This window comes from Malus domestica, chromosome 06 (genome assembly GCF_042453785.1).
Source record: "Malus domestica chromosome 06, GDT2T_hap1".
NCBI lineage: Eukaryota > Viridiplantae > Streptophyta > Magnoliopsida > Rosales > Rosaceae > Malus > Malus domestica.
In genome coordinates, this window is record NC_091666.1 from 30,781,244 (window position 1) to 30,800,815 (window position 19,572).

Here is a 19,572-nt window from a genome sequence, read left to right on the forward strand (position 1 = left end):
GCTTCTTCGTCGACCCGAAAAGCCATCTTTTTCTGGGGCTTCTTCTTTCATTGTCACGCTGCTTTCACGCTGGACACACTCACGCAGGTGCAAGAGGAGACGGGAGAGCGTTAGGGATAGGAGATGATGGCGCGTGGGCCCGTAAAAGCGCGTTCAAAACGATTGATAGGGGCTGGTCGAGCGGCCAAATGGATGTCGTTGTTTGCTTTTTTTTTTTGGTTGCTATTTTTTCAACTGAAAGTAGGATCACTCATCAGCTTATATGTCCAGTGGGTCCTTGTGGTTGTTTTGTCACGCTAGTCATGTGATTCATGATTATTGTCTTTCACCCTGGTCTGGTGAAAGTAATAATATTTATGCGTTTTGGTGTGGATTTGATTTTCACAAATTCTTCTCTTTCCTAATAACTAACAATTAACCAACTAATGTTATCGTTTGTCAGAAAGAAAAAAAATTATAGCAAGTAACGATATTTGTGCACAAGTTTAGTAGGTAGCAAGCCAAAATTCGTACATAGTTGATCACTTTTGCGAATACAGGTTATGTAGCAAATACCATTGTCGAAATTTTCAACATTATTGTCATTTATAAACGGGAATTTCACGGATTTATGAGGAATTCGCAAGCTAATTAAGGAGTTCAAAGTGTTGGATGATGATTACCAAAGACATTTTGAGTCAATTCATTGGTGATTTTAGTTAGTATATTAATGTTTAAAAACATATGAATAGTGTGTTTCTAATAAATTGGGATGGCAAGTGATGAATTGCCCTGAAAATTAAGGTCTTCATCATCAACTCATTACGTTTTAGATTTAGGGCTTGTTTAGATGTGCTTTTAAAATGACTGAAAGCGCATTTAGAGAAAATGTTTTTAGGTTTCAAAAGCACTTTAAGTGCTTTCTACAAGACGCATCAATTATGTACTTTTTCCAGGAAGCATTTTAGGTGCTTTTCTAGGATTTACTACTATTTTTACTAAAGATTATTTCCAAAATATTTTCATCAAAAGCGTTTTCAGTCATTTTAAAAACACATCCAAACGAGACTCTCATTTCCGTACTATAGAATATCACTTACAATAATAAAAATAATACAATTGGCATGGCAATGAACCTTGTTACCTTAAGGAAAAAACCTAAAGTCTCTTCTTTTTTTATTCAGGAAACATGAAGTCCTTTACCATGTTATAATATGTGCATGGACTTTCTAACATCTCACTGTTTACGTCAGTTTTTATGTCAATATTATAAAACATAATGCAAAAAATATAAGGTAATAGAAAGTTCATTGAAAGTTTTACTTTTACAAAAGCCTCTTTAGCATTTCTCATAGTTTAATAAGGTTCCACGTGAAAAATAAAACACAATCATTGGTGTATGAATTGAATAAGGTTAAAACTACAGAGAAAATAAAAGGATAAAAAAATGTCCTTCCACATTTATCACGTTTCCAGTCGATACGTTTCCAATCGACAAGGCAACTCGTTCGGTGCCTTATCTATTACGACGATAAAACGCTAGTTATTGAAAATAAATCGAATTTGCCTTATCAATTGCCTAGCGCTTTGGGTACGGTCGATCTAAAGATTCGTCAACATTCTCAAGTCAGTCACAAGAACATGTCATGAAATGAAAATGTCATAAAATATTTTTTTAGCGTGTCGGAACACGGGCATATACGATAATGAAATGATACACCATATAAACATATGGTGACTTCTAACGTATGTGCTTGTATTTCGGACACATTAAAAAATCTCTTCTCCATACTAACGTATCTTTTGTCTTTACATCAACATCATAAAGTGGATTTTTACAAACATTTCCAAAAGGACTAATAAACGTTGTAAGAAGAACAAGTAACACACCGTGCTACGTGCATGCATGTCTGAAATGTCCAAAATGTCCAAAATCACAAGATACTCCATCCCACTTCCACGAATCTTCCTACCCTTCTATTACTTAGTACACTCCTCCCGTGCACAACTTGGAAATCAATTGCAATTTACCGAAAATGCCATCCGACATGATTTCCAAATAATAGGGTCATAATATCAATAAAAAATGTTTTATTGAGCCATTTCATCGAGCACATTATAAGCACATGTCAATTACTGTCAACATATGTCGAAAGTTTATGCCAACATATGTTGACAACTACTATTATTGTAGAGGTTTGTTTATGATGAATGCAGGATACTGTAGAGTAATGTTGAAGACTGTCAAAGATTATCAACTAAAGTATTTCATCAAGCACATAATCGCACAGTAGAGTCGCATACAAGAAGAGAAAAAAGGTTAACAAATATGATAGAGGAAAATAGAATAAGTAGGAGGAGAGAGTTGTAATTTAGTTTACCTTAGTTGTTTAATGGGGTCAAAACATAGAATTTTCGAAATTTTTGAGATTAAGAACAACCAATTATCCGATGCTGGCTCTGTCACTGCTCCAATACATTCAACAACACGTGGAACTTTGAGGGGAGATGTTGGTCATTGCACAAAGTTTGCGCTTTTAACGTTGGTGATGAGGACATAAAAAAAAAAACAGCAATATGCCCAATGCCGGCATTACCTTCTTAACTTTTATCAAAAACGGATACTATTTATACTAATTTCGGTGGGCCCGTGGCCTGGTTAGCATTAAAACAATTGGGCCCCATTCGTTTCTCGTCTCTTTCACGGGACCAGTGGGCCTGCGTCCCTGAAGTGGGTCACGTGATTGGTTCATTATTTGTTGACAGTCGACAGATGGTAAAATCTTGCAGGCGAGTCAGTGGGCCCCGCAGGCGAGTTAGTGGGCTCAGTAGGTGAGAAAGATTATTTATCCTTCTAATCTTTCTCTCATTTCCTTCCATTTTACTTAAATAGTTACGGTTAAGTTATGTTAACATTTTAAATTAATTTTTTTATATAAACAATAAGACAAAAAATAGGAGGGAAGAGAATCTTACTCCGAAATTTTTGCTCACTGCCATAACTATAGTGTATGTTAACCATATACCTAATCATTTGTCATGTGTCATTTCACCTAATTCTAGTTAATTTTCACATTAAATATTACTTTTTAAAATTTGAAAAAAATTAACCAAACTTAAAGAAAAGGGCACATGGCAGATAATTAGGCGTATGATAAGTATATATCAAAGTTTAGGGTGGTGAGTAAAAATGCTCCCATTGTGATAGGGCAGTGTTATTCACATACCTCGTTTTATCTCCTACACAACCTTGTTCATTTGTCCATTAATCTTTAATTTATTTGATTTGACAGTAGAAAATTAAAAAGAATATAAGAGATAAAAATAAGTGTATGAATAGCACCACCCTTGTTATACGATCATTTGAGAACATCTTTTAGGCATTAGTCATGCTAACTTGATAAGTTACTGGGTCCCAATAGTGATGGCGATTTTATCGTGTTGAATAAGTAAAGTTTTGCATTCGAAACTCTTCGATTTAATTTTAAAAATTAATTATGGTGACAAATTTGTCAAACTTATTTACACGTTATACACAAGATTTATATATATAATGAGCTCACTTCTAGAGTGTTAACAAATGCCAATAAATAATTTATTTGAAAATATTTTTAACATGATCGTATTTCTTTGTTGCCTTATTTTTATATTCAGTTCTTTACTAACATTTAGTTAATCACATTGTTCATTTGTCCTTTTTTCTTTAATTTTATCTCATTAAGATTTCAGGCACCGTTCCTTTTTTTAAGATGATACTTTAGTTCTTAATTCTCACGTTTAGATTTTAGATAAGCTGCTTTGACAATCTGTTGTATTTATTTTCTGTCATCTTGAATAGAAGTATCTTTCCCAACCAAAAAAACAAAGAAAAACTAATGAAAAAATGCTTGAAAACTTTGAGTTTTAACGATAAGGTCAAAATAAAAGATAAAGTGAGTAATATCATGATTGATTTTTTAATGTAAAAATGTGATTTTTCGTTAAAGTTAACAATGCCAGGAACTTTTCGTTAAAGTTCCCAAAAATCAAAGTCAACGATGGAATATGAAAAATGTACAAGCAAAATGAGTGGGAATTAGGAAGCTAAATACATCATCACCCAAAAACTTGGTACATTTCTGTGAAAATCTAAAGGGTAAACTGATATTGTGCGTATTCTGCTATTCACTTAAAAACCATGTATTCCTCTCTCTCTCTCTCTCTCTCTCTCTCTCTCTCTCTCTCTCTCTCTCTCTCTCTCTTAATGTATCACACAGTGTGTATTGTATATTCCTATATTCTCCAGTTACAGAAATTACATTTATTTTTTGTCAGCAGAAACAACTCCGGTTTCTTCCATGAAAATCATATGAACAACCATAGCCCGCAGTAGCCAGCCATGCTACACGATCTTCGTCTGCAATTAATTGAGACAACTCCACATTCATCGTCTGATAAACACTTGTGGTCACTACGAGCATCTGGGACGTGGCAAGCACTCTCAACTTGTTGGTCGCCACATTCCCACGAATTCACTGCTGTAGGTGGACATACATGCGTAGACATCGCACTTGTTTGTCGTGCTTGCTTTCCGGTCTGCACAACTGAAAACGTCATGACCAATATGAACTAGCATGTAATGGCATACTGCACTGACCTACAAAGTATCAAATGCAACTAAATTTGAAAAAAAAACAGGGGGGGCTAAATTGCAACTCAAATGGGGATTTTTTTTAATTAATTAGGTTAGATAAACAGCTTGAGAGAAGTCCAGATCGAATCGATGTAGGCCTCAGGAAGGCTTTCGTGCCAACTACATAACCCTGGAAGGGAAGAGCCCCTTGGTCGTGAAAATATAATTTTGTTCAGCACAAAAATGAATCGTTGAACAGAAGAAATAGATTTCTTCCCCCTGCAAAAAAAAAAAAAAAAACATAAGACATAAGTTCAGATTTCTTACAAGATTATAAATCGATGAAAAAAAATAAAAGCAAGTTTAAATTAGAGTAGCCAATTTACTTTGTGGGGGTTTCTCAGTAGGACGTCTCCCATTTGTCCGGTCTTTTGTTTCCGGGCAATTCATTTTTCTTCAAAGAATTTTGTTTGTCTTCTCCAAATTTTCCAGCGATTTTTTTTTTCTAAAGACATTTCTCTTTTATTTGACGTAACGATTGAAATAACGCCACCAATTGGAGAAATTTTTAGATGTGACGGGAACACGGATGATCCACTATGTGTTTTTATGTAAGTGGTGATAGATTTTATTTTTTAAGTTATTAACTTTTCAACACACATATCTCATCATTTATATAGCGATACGTGATGTACCATCCCGTATGACGGTTACACGAAAAATCTCTCCACCAATTGATGGTCGTGAGCGCAGCGCAATGCATGTGTCAGTGCCAATATTGGTGCATAGATTAATGTTTTCTCCATAAGCCATTGCCAAGCTGTTTGACTGAATCTTAAAATATATATTTAAAAAAATGTTCATGGAGACTCGTTTTTTCTCAAAAATTACAATTATTCTGCAATGGACATACTATCACGCTCCGATCCTGACATACATACAGGATTGATGTAACGGCTCGATCCGAAAATTTTATTTCATAAACAAATTATGGTGATGGGCCAAAATTAAACTCTTGTTTAACTAACTACTATTAATCAGAATTCTTTATTTAAGTTTCTTAAACATTCACAAAATCTATAAATAGAATTTACGTACCAAAAATATAAGATTAAATTTTCAAATAATTCACCAAAATTTCACTTCTTCAATCAAATTCCCAACAAAAGATTAATCTCAATTATTTAACGTTGTATCTAACCCATGTTAGACTGCCTACGTACCCTCGATGCGAGATCAAGTCTCTCGTAGTTCACCATTCATTCTTTTATCCATTTCCGAAAATATTCTAGTAATGGAAATATTCAACATTAACTTTCATAATCGAATCACCTTAAATGGGTACCAATTACGGATTTCAAATATCAAAATTTGAATGAAAAGGCAGCGTCGACCCATTGGCCACGCGCCGCCGCAGGTGGTAGTTTCCGACGAACGGAAATCCAATTTTCCGACAAACTCTAAAATTTACAAAATTTTACAGGCAAGTAGAGTTCAATGAGAGGAACAATTTTCATACTTGGGCCGAAATCCAATTCAGCCAAGAAACACCTGAAATCAGCCTTGGACCGCCATGAACCCTATAAATAGGTGTTCTTGATTCGGCCTTAGATCAAACTTCGACGCTCCAACTAGATATTGCTTGGGCTTTGTTCCTGACATTGAGGGAAGACTATGAGTGGTGGTGACGGATGGAGTTAGTTTCAGATTTTGGTGAATCGAAGCCAAACATGTCGCACCCCCCTCCACCAAATTTCATCAAAATTTCGAATGGAAATGGGAAGGAGAACGATTGGGTTCGAAGTAAGGATCATTTTGGCACAGGTCATGTCGTCAACGGTGGCCAAAATCGAAAAATTCGGCCTGGTCGGGTCGGCGGGTCATATGGGATCCGGTTCTCTCTTCAATTTCTCCCTTTTTTCCCCTCCTTTTCTCCTTACCCGATTGGTTCCCCTTTCCCCCTTCTTCTCTCCCGCATCTCCTTTTTTCCTCCTCTCTCACGTTGCCATCTGGCAACTTCCAAACTTCTCTTCTCTTTTTTTTTTCTTTTTTTTTGTATTATTATTTTATTTTAAAGCCTCTAATTTCTCTGTTTCAACTCCGATTCACAAACGGTTTTCACCCACACTTTTGTAGGGTTGAGTTCTATCCAATTATATCAAGAAATACGATAAAATATATGAGGATAAAATATGTCCTCATAAAATTACATTTAGTCAACTAGTGCATTTTTGTCTTTTCCATTTATCGATAAAATTTTCGACGTAAATTATAATAAATCCCAGAAACAAAATTCTAAAATTTCTCTAATCAAATTTTCATAATCATAAATCCATTTATTCTCGATTTACTCCACATATTCATATATTTTAAATTTTCAAGGTATTACAATCGACACGCGACGTCACCAAGTACCCATGTATCTGACTAACCCCGCCTCCTAGATACGGACAAAGCACAACTCAAACTTCGAATTGCGTAGTGATTTTTCGTTTACTGCATGGTTGCATCAAACCTCTTTGTTAGACTACCTACGTACCCTCCGATGGGATCAAGCCATTCGTAGTTCACCATTTGTTAAACTCTGAACTTTTCGTAAAACACTTCCCAACAGAAAACATAGAGTACCACACTACACGTCAACCATAAGCCAAACAAGTGGCGGACCTGTAAGTTCCCGATTCGTATGTCGGATTCTCGATCCATAAGTTCCTAATGTCCTCAAATATTACATACTATAACGCATTAAAGTTTGGTGACGATCTAATGGTCTGATCGTCGATGGTTATAAATTATAATTATCAAGTGGTGGACCCTAACGAAACTATGTTCAAACTATGGGATTTCGTCCATTGGATGTCACATATGGAATCGGGGTATCAAATTTAGCCAAGAAGGGTCAAGTGGATCCTCAGGCCACGGGCTGTCATATGCAGCGGCCGGCCACCCTGACTCGCCGGAAAATTCACTTAACCCCAAAAAATTACCAAATTTTACAAAATTATAGAACACAACAATGGAAATGTCACGCCCCGACCCGCGAATAAAGACTATTCACGAGTTAGGGTGTGAGCCATATCTTAGCTATAGAAATAAATTCTACAACCAAGATATGGTGGAAAATAAAATAAAATAGATTAATAACTGAAACACAATACATCACATCACAAAATCTTACATGATAAAACTTGAGTTTTCTAGATAGAATTTATCGAATACGCAGCGGAAATAAAATATTAGTATACAAAATTAATTCATAACAAAAGTACCAACTAAAATAATAATTGAAATGAGTAGCTCTTGCAAATACATAAAATGTATGCAATGAGATGCATGAATGTACTCACTCCCTTCTAATCCCGTCAACACATACCTAAGCCACCTAAGTATGCATGTCTCATACCATGCTTATACCACTTGACTCTGAATACCTTAGATTATGAGTTAACTCATGTTCATCCCTTAAACCCAATTTTTGTAATTAAATTCTTAGTTTCCACTTTATTAAACAGGCACTTCCCTTAACGCCTAATTGTATATTCAAACCATTCCCCCGACTCCTAACATATACAAGATTTCATTATTTTTATAATCAACCCATTTGTATACTCAAGCCCTGCACCCTACGCCTGACATATATAAGGTTCATTATTTTATATTCAAGGCAACCTTCAGCTCTTGAATATCCTTACAACTTAAACACTATACACAAGTAAGCACTTGACACAACACAACTCTTTTTCTTGCTTTGCAATGCATATATATATATATATATATATATATATATATATATATATGTCACGTGCACATAAATATCAATACTCACATTTTTTTTAACAAGCTTGTAAGCTTCAACATAAATCAAATTGATTAGTGACAAGAGTAGTATAATCAAAATATTAATAACAAAATAATAATCTTTAATATAAATGATAAGCAATATGTTACCACTTCTTCATTTTGTCGATCCTCATTTTCCATTATGTTTCTATTTAATAACTCAATATTTAAATGGTTTGCTTAACTCAAATTTATTGCAATCGGACAAAGGAACATAGAGATTTAAGTGGTTCACCAATTTGGCTACGTCCACTAGGGTTGTGTTTGTATTTGTATTTTCACTATGTAAGAAAGATTTACAAAAAAAAATACAAAGAAGATGGCCTAGAGCCTTTACATAAGGTAAAAGAAAAGGATGGTGGGAAGAGTGGTCTATGAAGAAGATGAGGTTTTGTTTCTTTTTTCCTTGTGTGTTGTTGTTGGTGATGTGGTGGTGTTCTCCCTCCGTTTTTCTCCTCCATCTGCTTTTATGGATGAAGAAATGGAATCCTCCATTAAGCCTCAAGGACACGTTTCACTTTGTTTTGCAACACTTGGACATCTTGTAATTGGAAGCAATCATTCCCATGCATGTGAACAAATACTCAAAAGCCAAGGTCAAAGTCTAAGGATTATGAATCACACCTCTCCAATTTTTTAGTGGATGAATCATCACCAAACATTTAACTCTTAGATTCCTAATGATTACAAACTTGCCAACTCACTCTTATTTGGTAAAAATGTCAAGCCAAACTCATATGAACATGAAATACTACTAGCTAGTTTTTTTTATATATAATTTGTAGCAAAAAGGATTTTAAATATCGAAAGTAAGTTATTGCATAAATGAAATATAATAAAATCATTGCGTAAAAATAATTACCCAACATACACCCATATATATATATAACCATTTTTTTTTAAATATGGGGTATTACAGGGAAGAACTTTAATACCTAGGCCAAAGTCCAATTCGGCCATGAAACACCTGAAAATCTCCTCGATCCGTCGGAAACCCTAAGAATGGGTATTCCCGTTTCGACCCCAAGATGAACTCTGACACCTCAACCACTGCTTAGGCTTTGTTCCTAAGGTTGAAGGGAGTCTATTGGTGATGGTGGTTGACGGAGTTAGCTTTCGGTTTGGTGAATTGCTGCCAAAAACCCGTCGCATCCAACGTATTGTTTTTCGCAAAATCAAGGCCAAATTCTGTTGGTTTTTTAGTGGAAATGGAAGAGGAAATGATGCTAGGTTGATTCCAAGGGGTGAGTAGTTTCAATTCACCAGAAAATCGCCATGAAAGGCGTCGGGAATCATGGATTCCATCAGATCGGGTCGCGGGTCGAAGGGAAGCGACCGAGTCGACTGGTTCCCCCCTCTCTCCTTCCCTCCTTTCCTGTCCCTTTCCGTCCTTTCCTTCCCTCCTGATTGGCCCGTCTCTCACTTATTTCCCTCATTTCTCTCCTCATCTCTTCATCCTAGCCACACACGTGGCACCAAATCAGTGCTCCAGCAAATCTAGAGCCTTCTAGGTAATGGTCAAATGACCATTTTGCCTCTATCTTTGCTCATTTATATCTCATTCGTTATAGCTCCATTTGGCGAACGGTTTTGGCCTACGCACTCGTGAGGTTGAGCTCTATCCAAATATATAAATAAAAGTGACAAAACATATTGGAATTAAATACGTCCTCGAAAAGTCCATTTAGTTCATTAAGGGTGTTTTTGTCATTTTACTTATAAACAAAATATACACTGTAATTACAAACGCGTTGAAACTAAGAATATGAAATACATAATTTTAACTAGTGAAATTCAGCGATGGGATTTCATACATACAAAACAATAATAGAAAATAAATTTTAACTGCAAGTACACGAACTAATGTACCGTAAGAGCGGCGATTGGTTTGTCATAAAACTCAAAACACATTCAATAAACTTAAAGAAATAATCTTAGTGGAGTAGAATCCCAGTGAGGCAGCCTGCGACTCTGACAGAATAGCTTCCACCTTCATAGATACAGATAGTTGAAAAACAAAGTATAGAGGAGAAAAAACGTAATTAAGGTAGAAAAAGTATACTTTGTTTTTCAACTTTCTATATCTATGGAGGCATAAACACGTTTTGAGTTTTATGACAAATCAATCGCCACTATTACGTACGGTATTCTAATAAGAGAAGACTCACTTCCTTGTAATTAGAATTTTCGATCTTCGTATTACATTAGTTCGTTAAGTGTGATTGCAGTTAAAATTTATTTTCTATAAATTTAATTGTTTTGTATGTGACTATAGAATAATTGTAAAATTTTAGAATAAACGAGCCAGCATGGACAATCTTTTTAATATTTACTTAAGGGTTCAGTCAAATAGTTTCAGAATGGCTTACGTAGAAAACATTAATCCATGCATCAATATTAACACTGACATTTACTCTAGTGACATGTAGTAACATATCTAATTACATATATCATATGTTCTGTCCACCGCCACCAATTGGTGGGGGTTCTTTTAACCGTCACCCTCGAATTCAAATACAAGAGAAACAGCTGAACACAAAAGAACAACATAAAAATTCGGAGGAGACAAATATAAGTCTTCAAATAGAAGAGAATTGCCCATAAACAAAAGACTAGCCAATAAATTTAGAGAACACAAATCGGAGACGTCTTACGAATAAACTCCCTGCGAAGTAAGTTGGTCACTTTGATTTGCACCTGCTTTTATTTATTTTTTTTATCGATTTATAAGCTTGTAAGAGATAACTAGCTACAACTTCATATGGTTCCACAATAACTTATTTTAAATAATGGTAGTTTAGTAATCAAGTTAGTTTTAACTCTGATTCAAGTGAACTAGTAAACAATTTACATGGAACCAATATCATTCATACTCATTTTCTAGTTAGTTTAGTAAACAACTTTAAAAAGAATCGAATTATGCTTCATCCTCAATCAAATTCCTCCTTAATTCAATTTCTCTCAATCTAATTACGAATTAGTAAACGAGCCATAAGTGTCATGTAGGGCTGGTTCGGATCAGGATCTCGAACCGAAAAGGTAAAATTGAATCTTGAACTGATCCCTTTGGGACAAATTTTGAAAACTGAAACTGAACCAAAAATTTTGGAATTTTTGAAAAAATTTCAGTATGGTTCGGGAGTATGATTCACTTTGTACGAATTAGATGAGAAGTCATGTGAATTGATATTTGACACATACAAATCCGCATCAGACTCTCCCTGAGGACTTTCATCAAAACCATAAATTTCAAAACAAATGCCTCGATTTTGGGGTTTGAGAGTCGCTAGATCGAAAATGAGAGAGATATGAGAGGCGGAGTTGAGAACTTGAGAGAGAGTATGGTGTGGACGATGTGGTGGTGAGAGGGTATGATGTGGTGGCTGTAGTCGAGAGTCGGAGAAGGTGCGCGGAGGAGAGGCAAGAGTCAAGAACTCGAGAGAAATGAGAGGGGGTTCAAGAAGAATCAATAATGTAACACCATGAATGTGAGAAACTAAGAGAGATTGAGAAATTGAAATTGGATGGTTGAGATACCAATCTGATGGTTGACATAATTCCTAAATCTTAATTTAAAATTAAAAAAGAAAAAGAAAAAGAAAAAGAAAAAGAAAAAGAAAAAGAAAAAAAAAATATATATATATTATAATATGTTCCGGTTTAGTTTGGGATTACCGAACAAATGCATATGTGAGGCCTAATTCCGTACTGAACTGTTTAGGATCGGTTAGGTTTCCACTACCTAACGTGACAAGATTTTGATTCGAGCCTTTTTCAGTACGGAACCGGTACGGTTCAGAATTTTCGCTAGAGAGATTATATTCACACATTCCAAATTACTTCTCACACGACCTTTTAATTTTTTTAATATTTTTCTACAAGTGTTAGTGGTGTGTCAAAAAATATTAAAAAAATAGAGGTGTGGGAGAAGTAATTTGGAGTGTATGAATATAATCTCTATTTTCGAGAGATTTTTTAATGTGATAGAACACAGAATGATACACCACATTTGAATTTCGGTACGGAATCATTAAGAGAGTCGGTGAAACTTTTATTAAGTGGTTTTAGCTCATCGTGCGGCAAAGAATGCAGTTTTAATATCATACAAACGGAAGTGCAAAACCTACAAGAAATAATGAACAAAAAACTAACCCGAAATGCATGGACCATGTAGTTGTCATATGCGTGATAAAACCTGAAAGGAGGGAAACAACAAAACATAGACATTGTATCAGATACTGTTGTGCAGAAGTTTCAAATATGAAACTAATAAACTAATACTAAAAAATATGACATGATAAACAATTCAAATGACACAAGTATTTATATGCCTACATCCAATTCAGAAACGGCGATGAAATTCCATTAATAATCAGAATGAAGATTATGGATAAAGTTTAACTCTCAAATCCCAAATCCTATCCTACGTACACCTAATAGTTCTCACTCAAAAAAATACAAATAGAAAAGATAAAAATACATACCAAATCTTTTCTCTCCAAAAGCCACAAAAAATAGTACCAATATCTTTATATGAGTGATTACCAACAAATGGAAGCATTTCTTCCTTTGTCTTCCAATAGAGCAGCTGCTGCCCTTTAACCCTAGATAGTCACAGGCTCCATTATGGGCAATTAAATAAACAACCTACCAACTTGGGCTTGACACAAAATAGAAAGGCCCGACTGCTCAATTGAAATGGATTGATAACTGGATGTATGAAATTAAAATGTATTAAAGACGTTTTATGAGATTGTAATTGTAACCAAATTTAAAGGTATAAAATGTAGCTTACCCTAATTAAATTGGTAAATAACTCCACCACATGAGTATGATTGACATCTCTTTGGGACATATCTATAACCACATCGTTAGCCTAGGTAATATCACCATACAATTAAGTTGATTCTGAAATTGAACAAATATATAAGGTTCGTTTGGAAATACTTTTAAAATGAATAAAAGCGATTTTTGGAGAATTGTTTTAAAAGTACTTCAAGTGTTTGTTCAAGATTAACTGGCATTTTCATTAATGATTGGTTTCAAAAATATTTTCACTAAAAACGCTTTCAGTCATTTTAAAAACATATCCAAACAAGCTCACAGTTTTGATCGTGATTGATAGATATGTCCATCATATATTTATGTAGGTATATTCTGTATTTCATGTTTGCTTCACAAGAAATCGAATGATTAAACTGTCAGTTAAATTTCGATTTCTGTTGTACGGATATAATCTTGACAACAATCATATGTCATTCAACAACGAATTGGAGGCTGCATGCATGACTCTATGATCATTTGCATGCCTGTTCTCTCTGGTCTAACGCACTCCTCGCTCAAATAAAAAAAACAAAACTACATGCAATGCAAAAATAGTAGACAAAAAACCACAAATGCACACTCAAATGTCAAATCCAACAACAATTCCATGCAAAAATGGAACGCAAACTAATTTAAACAGTTCTTTTTTCTCTCAACCCTTCCTTTGCATGCACGGTAGTTGTACGTAGTAACAACACATCAAATCCCCTAAAAACCCTCCCATCCACAAATCAAACACGCACCCCCCCCTTCTTCCCCTTTCCTCCATTTTTCTGAAACCTACTATACATAATTTGCCTTCTCTTTCCAACTTCCATTCAGGAAAATCTCAGAGGAAGAAGCAGGGTCTCATCACAAGCCCTGAGATCTTCTTCTATCGTCGTCATCGTCTCTCTCTCTACTCTATCTCTCTCTCCCTCTCTTCCCCCAACAACATGGCTATTCCTATACTGCTGCTTCTCTTCTTCTCCATTCCCTTCTCCGAATCGCAACTCACCAAGGATTACTACAAGCAAACATGTCCAGACTTTGAGAAGATTGTCAGAGACACCGCGTCCCAAAAGCAAGCCGCCCAACCCACCACCGCTGCAGGAACTCTCCGCCTCTTCTTCCACGACTGCATGGTTGAAGGATGTGACGCCTCCGTTCTCATTGCCTCCAACCATGTCAACAAAGCTGAGCGCGATGCTGACATCAACCAATCCCTGTCAGGAGATGCGCTTGAGGTGGTAGTCCGCGCCAAGACCGCCCTAGAGCTTACCTGCCCGGGGATTGTCTCGTGCGCAGACATTCTCGCCGAGGCCACACGTGACCTTGTCACGATGGTTGGTGGGCCTTTCTACTTCGTCGAGTTGGGACGAAAAGATGGACAGGTTTCCCTTGCCTCCAAGGTTAACGCAAACTTGCCAAGAGCAAACCAAACCATGGATGACATCATCAAATTCTTCGCCGCTAAGGGTTTCACAATTGAAGAAATGGTTGCTTTAAGTGGTGGACACACAATTGGGTTCTCTCATTGCATCGAGTTCACTGACAGGCTTTTCCATTACAGCAAGACTACTCCAACAGACCCAGAAATCAACCCTAGATTCGCCGAAGGCTTGAAGATGACATGCGCTAACTACACAACTAATCCTGCCATGTCCGCCTTCAACGACGTGATTACACCCGGAAAATTCGATAACATGTACTATCAAAATCTGAAGAGGGGTTTGGGGCTGTTGGCATCGGACCATGCACTTGTTAAGGACCCGAGGACGAAGCCTCTTGTGGAGTTGTACTCTACTGACCAGGCGGCATTTTTCAAGGCTTTCTCTCTTGCAATGGAGAAGCTTGGACGTCATGAGATTAAGACCGGGAATCAGGGAGAGGTGAGGCGCAGGTGCGACACGTTTAACTCGCTTCAGGCTTAGATTATATATTCATTAAGGATGAGGTGAAGAAGAGAAGAAGAAGAACATGACGGTGAAATGAGAGGAGAGGTTTCACAAATCTTTCTGTTTTAATTCATCACTACAGAAACAAGAGAGAATTTTCGCAAATCTTTCTGTTTTAATTCATCACTACAGAAACAAGAGAGAGAGTTTTCACAAATCTTTCTGTTTTAATTTTATTTTTCATTCTTTTCTTATTTTTTTCGATCTGTGACATGATGATGATGATGATGAAATAAAGATGGTTCATATGTTCATGATTATATGATATTTGAGTATTCATACATTATACAATGTGACTTGAGATAGTGTTCTACGAGTTATGATGAATGAGTTGGATTCTGGATCTCTCAAATCAATTGACAACTATATATGTCATCTCAAATGTTAAGTAATTGTCTGCTATGGTCCAATCATTATCAGGAAAAAGCCTTTGCGATCAAATTTATAGAGAGGCATGCAGGGAAACATCACATTTTTTTTCAGATTAAATACCAAACAAGGGATCTTCCATCCCTCAAAATTATGAAGAGTGATGTTGATTTTCAAAGTATGTTTTGTATTTTCATCATAATATCATTACAATTGTACAACTATATATAAGGAGATTGACCCCTTGATTTACACCACAAAGGTGGCTTAGGGAAGACAACCGACCAAATGGTTTAGGGAAGACAAACTCCTTGAATTAAGGAGTTGACACAAAGTTGATTGACACAAAGTTGTGATTGACACAAAGTTGACACGAGGTTGATTGACACAAAGTTGTGATTGACACAAAGTTGACACAAGGTTGATTGACACAAAGTTGATTGACACAAAGTTGATTGACACAAAGTTGTGATTGACACAAGGTTGATTGACACAAAGTTAACACAAGGTTGATTGACACAAAGTTGTGATTAACACAAAGTTGCTTCCAATAAGTGAAATTGCCGATTTGAAAAAAAAACTTCGCAACCATAAATATAACATGGAAACAAAGTTTCACCTAGTGTGTGCCCAACTGAGGGAAAAAACTGAGCGGCAGAAAGTTATCAAAGAAACTTGCTGCTGTTACGGGGGAGGCGGAAAGTCTGCCCAACATAGTTAAGCAGTTCAACATGACGGGGCAAGGTGAGGCGGAAGATTGAGATAACATAGATGATGGGAAACTGAACGACTCGCTGAATAACCGGACGGTGACCCCCAACGATGATGGACATGGCAATGCCGGATTGAATGGAGCAGATAAGAATATGGCCAAAGCAGCTGCATACGAAGACAATCCATGCGACATGGTATTCGGCCAGATGACATGAGTATACGATATTTGAGTATTTATACATTACAATGTGATTTTGAGATAGCTTTCAAGGAGTTGTGATGAAATCTTAAGAAATATAAAACAGCTTAATGTGTACTTACAGGAACCCAAAGCCTTTGCAACCTCAAACACCTGCATATTGAAGATTTGAGCTTCAAAAGAATCGCATCAATTATGTATAGCAATAAGTACCGTGGTGTGTCCACCGGAAAGTCATCTTTCTGAAGTCGGAACATCAAAACACAAGACACATAGCTGCCTATCACCCATTTCACAATTCATGCTTGCCATTGCTATGTGTGATCTTATGATTTCCAAGGGAAAATGGAAACTTTTGGGAACAAAAATTGGATGTGGGGTTGCAGGAAGCATATTAGGGTTGAATAAAACTGAATCGAATTAATATAAGGCTGTAGAAGGCTAGCTATTGCCAACTAAACCGGGTAGTAGTTCTAACTGACAAGTTGCTTAATAGATACTTCTATTCAGTTAAGAATCGTCGATCGAGCTCAAAGTTGTTACTTGTTAGTCGGTTGTACACACCTCATAGAACTGTTGGACTATCATGTATAAATTTCCAGCCTTATTCGTAGTTCTTCATTCATTCAGCAAAACAAAACAAGTTTCTTCAAAATTGTTTCACTTTTCTCCTACCTATGTTTGATTTTCTATAACATTATTAACAACACACCAAATCATTTCTCTCCCTCTCTAGCTAGCTATCTCTCAATCCATGGCTCTTCCAATCCTCTTCCTACTCTTCCTCGCCATTCCCTTTTCCGAATCCAAGCTCTCCATAGACTACTACAAAAAAACATGCCCCGACTTCGAGAGCATTGTCCGTGACACCGTGACTTCAAAACAAATCGCCAGTCCCACCACCGCGGCAGGCACTCTCCGCCTCTTCTTCCACGACTGCATGGTTGAAGGCTGCGATGCTTCCATCCTCATCTCCTCCAACTACGTTAACACTGCAGAGCGTGACGCCGACATCAACCAATCCCTCTCGGCAGACGCCTTTGACCTCGTGGCACGTGCCAAGACCGCCCTCGAGCTCGCCTGCCCCGGCATTGTCTCCTGCTCCGATATACTCGCCTTAGCCACCCGCAACCTCGTCACGATGGTCGGCGGTCCGTTCTACAAAGTCCGCTTGGGACGGAAAGACGGACAGGTTTCCAAATCTTCACTAGTGGAAGGAAATCTCCCAAGAAGCAACCAAACCCTAGACGACATGATCAAATTCTTCGCCACAAAAGGCTTCACACTCCAAGAAATGGTGGCTTTATCTGGTGCACACACAATTGGATTCTCTCACTGCAAAGAATTCGCCGACCGGATTTTCAATTACAACAAAACTACACCAACAGATCCTGACATGTACCCAAACTATGCTCAAGGGCTCAAGAAAATTTGTGCAGACTACAAAACGAACATCGCCATGTCCGCTTTCAACGATGTGATTACGCCCGGCAAGTTCGATAACATGTATTATCAGAATCTGAAGAGAGGGTTGGGGTTGTTACCTACGGATCATGCACTTGTTAAGGACCCGAGGACGAGACCTTTTGTGGAGTTGTACTCGACGGACCAGGCTGCCTTTTTCCAAGCTTTTTCTCATGCTATGGAGAAGCTTAGCCATCATGGAATTAAGACTGGACGTAAAGGTGAGGTCAGGCACAGGTGTGATGCGTTTAACTCGATTAACGCTTAATGTTGAAGAAAAATATTATCGTCACGAGATGTCATTAGCCACGGATTAAATTCACCGGAGAGTAAAAGTGAGGGAATATTTTTTTTTTTTTATTCAATTGTCATATTATACAAACTTTTATGTATCAGGGTGATGATAATGAAGATATATTGATGATTATATCATATTTGGGAGTTTGTCATATTTTCTAACACATACAGTACTCTGATTGAGGATTGTGGTCTACGTATACAGTAATTTTTTAATTCAAAAGATTTTCAGGGTGTTGAGAACACACTTTGATACATCAAGTGTTATAATACAAGTGGTTGAATATTTGAAAAAAATAAATAAATAAAAAAATAAATTTCAATTACTTGCATTATTGTACCGATCAGTGTTTCTCACACACTAAAAAATTTGCTTATAACACATCATATTGAGAAATTTTATTTGGACCCAGTTATCTTATCTCTACACCCAACTAAAACATTTTCTCTATTAAACTTCCAAGTTTGCCCTTAAATAAATAACAATAAAAAAATAAACATTGATGTTTTTATCTCTACACCCAATAACTCAAAACCTAGCACACCACTGCACTCCTCCATTATTTCCGGCGAAACCCACCAAAGTGACAGTAAAAAATTCAATCAAGATCACGAACGACCATGGTCTCCAAAATTTTCAATTGGGATTATTTATTGGAAATTTTAGGGGTAAATTATCAAGACCATATCCAGTAATATAATCGAAATTCAAGTCAGGTAAAAGTAGTTTCATCCACGTCGCAATTTAGAGAACCCAAAAAAGAAAATAAGCAGAAGCTGTAAATCAAAACCACTTTCGTGAAGGAGAAGCTGCGAGAAGCCATACCTGCCCCAGTGAAGGAGCTTCTGTGGAGAAAAGCAGCAGATGCAACACTGGAGCAGCTGCTTCTGCTTGGAAAAGAAACATTCATATGCTCATATGTTACTTTGGGCACCCTCAGTTTCTTATCAGACATCATATTTTCCATCTCCATAAACTATAAATTGGTGATACCATTTGGTCTGTTTGTTGGGTGCTTCTTGACTGATGTTTTGAAGAAGATATTGTAGGAAGTGCTTTCCGGGTTGGAGGTGAATGCCAATGGGATAGCAGTTCGTTTCGTCGAAAATAATGGAGGGGTTGGTGGTGCGCTAGGTTTTGGGTCATTGGATGTAGAGATAGAAACTTCGATTTTTATTTTCTTATTAATTTATTTAAGGTTAAACTTGAAAGTTTAGTGGGTAAAACTTTTTAGTTGGGTGTAGAGATAAGATAACTAGGTCCAAATAAAATTTCCCCATCATATTTTATACCAGACAGTGTACCCGGCACACTAACAAACTTATATGTATCATGG

The 19,572-nt window shown here is 36.6% G+C and overlaps 2 protein-coding genes across 2 annotated transcripts; both read left to right on the top strand.

Annotated features, from left to right (window-relative positions):
• Positions 1-14,046: 14,046 nt before the first annotated feature.
• LOC114825403 (peroxidase 41-like) lies at positions 14,047-15,452 on the top strand. Its single transcript, XM_029103995.2, has one exon. The coding sequence runs from the start codon at positions 14,191-14,193 to the stop codon at positions 15,166-15,168; it is 978 nt and encodes a 325-aa protein (XP_028959828.1). The 5' UTR covers positions 14,047-14,190; the 3' UTR covers positions 15,169-15,452.
• A 739-nt stretch (positions 15,453-16,191) lies between these two features.
• Positions 16,192-18,370, top strand: LOC114825404 (peroxidase 41-like). Its single transcript, XM_029103996.2, has one exon. It carries the CDS (start codon positions 17,229-17,231, stop codon positions 18,204-18,206), a length of 978 nt encoding a protein of 325 aa, XP_028959829.1. The 5' UTR covers positions 16,192-17,228; the 3' UTR covers positions 18,207-18,370.
• Positions 18,371-19,572: the final 1,202 nt, after the last annotated feature.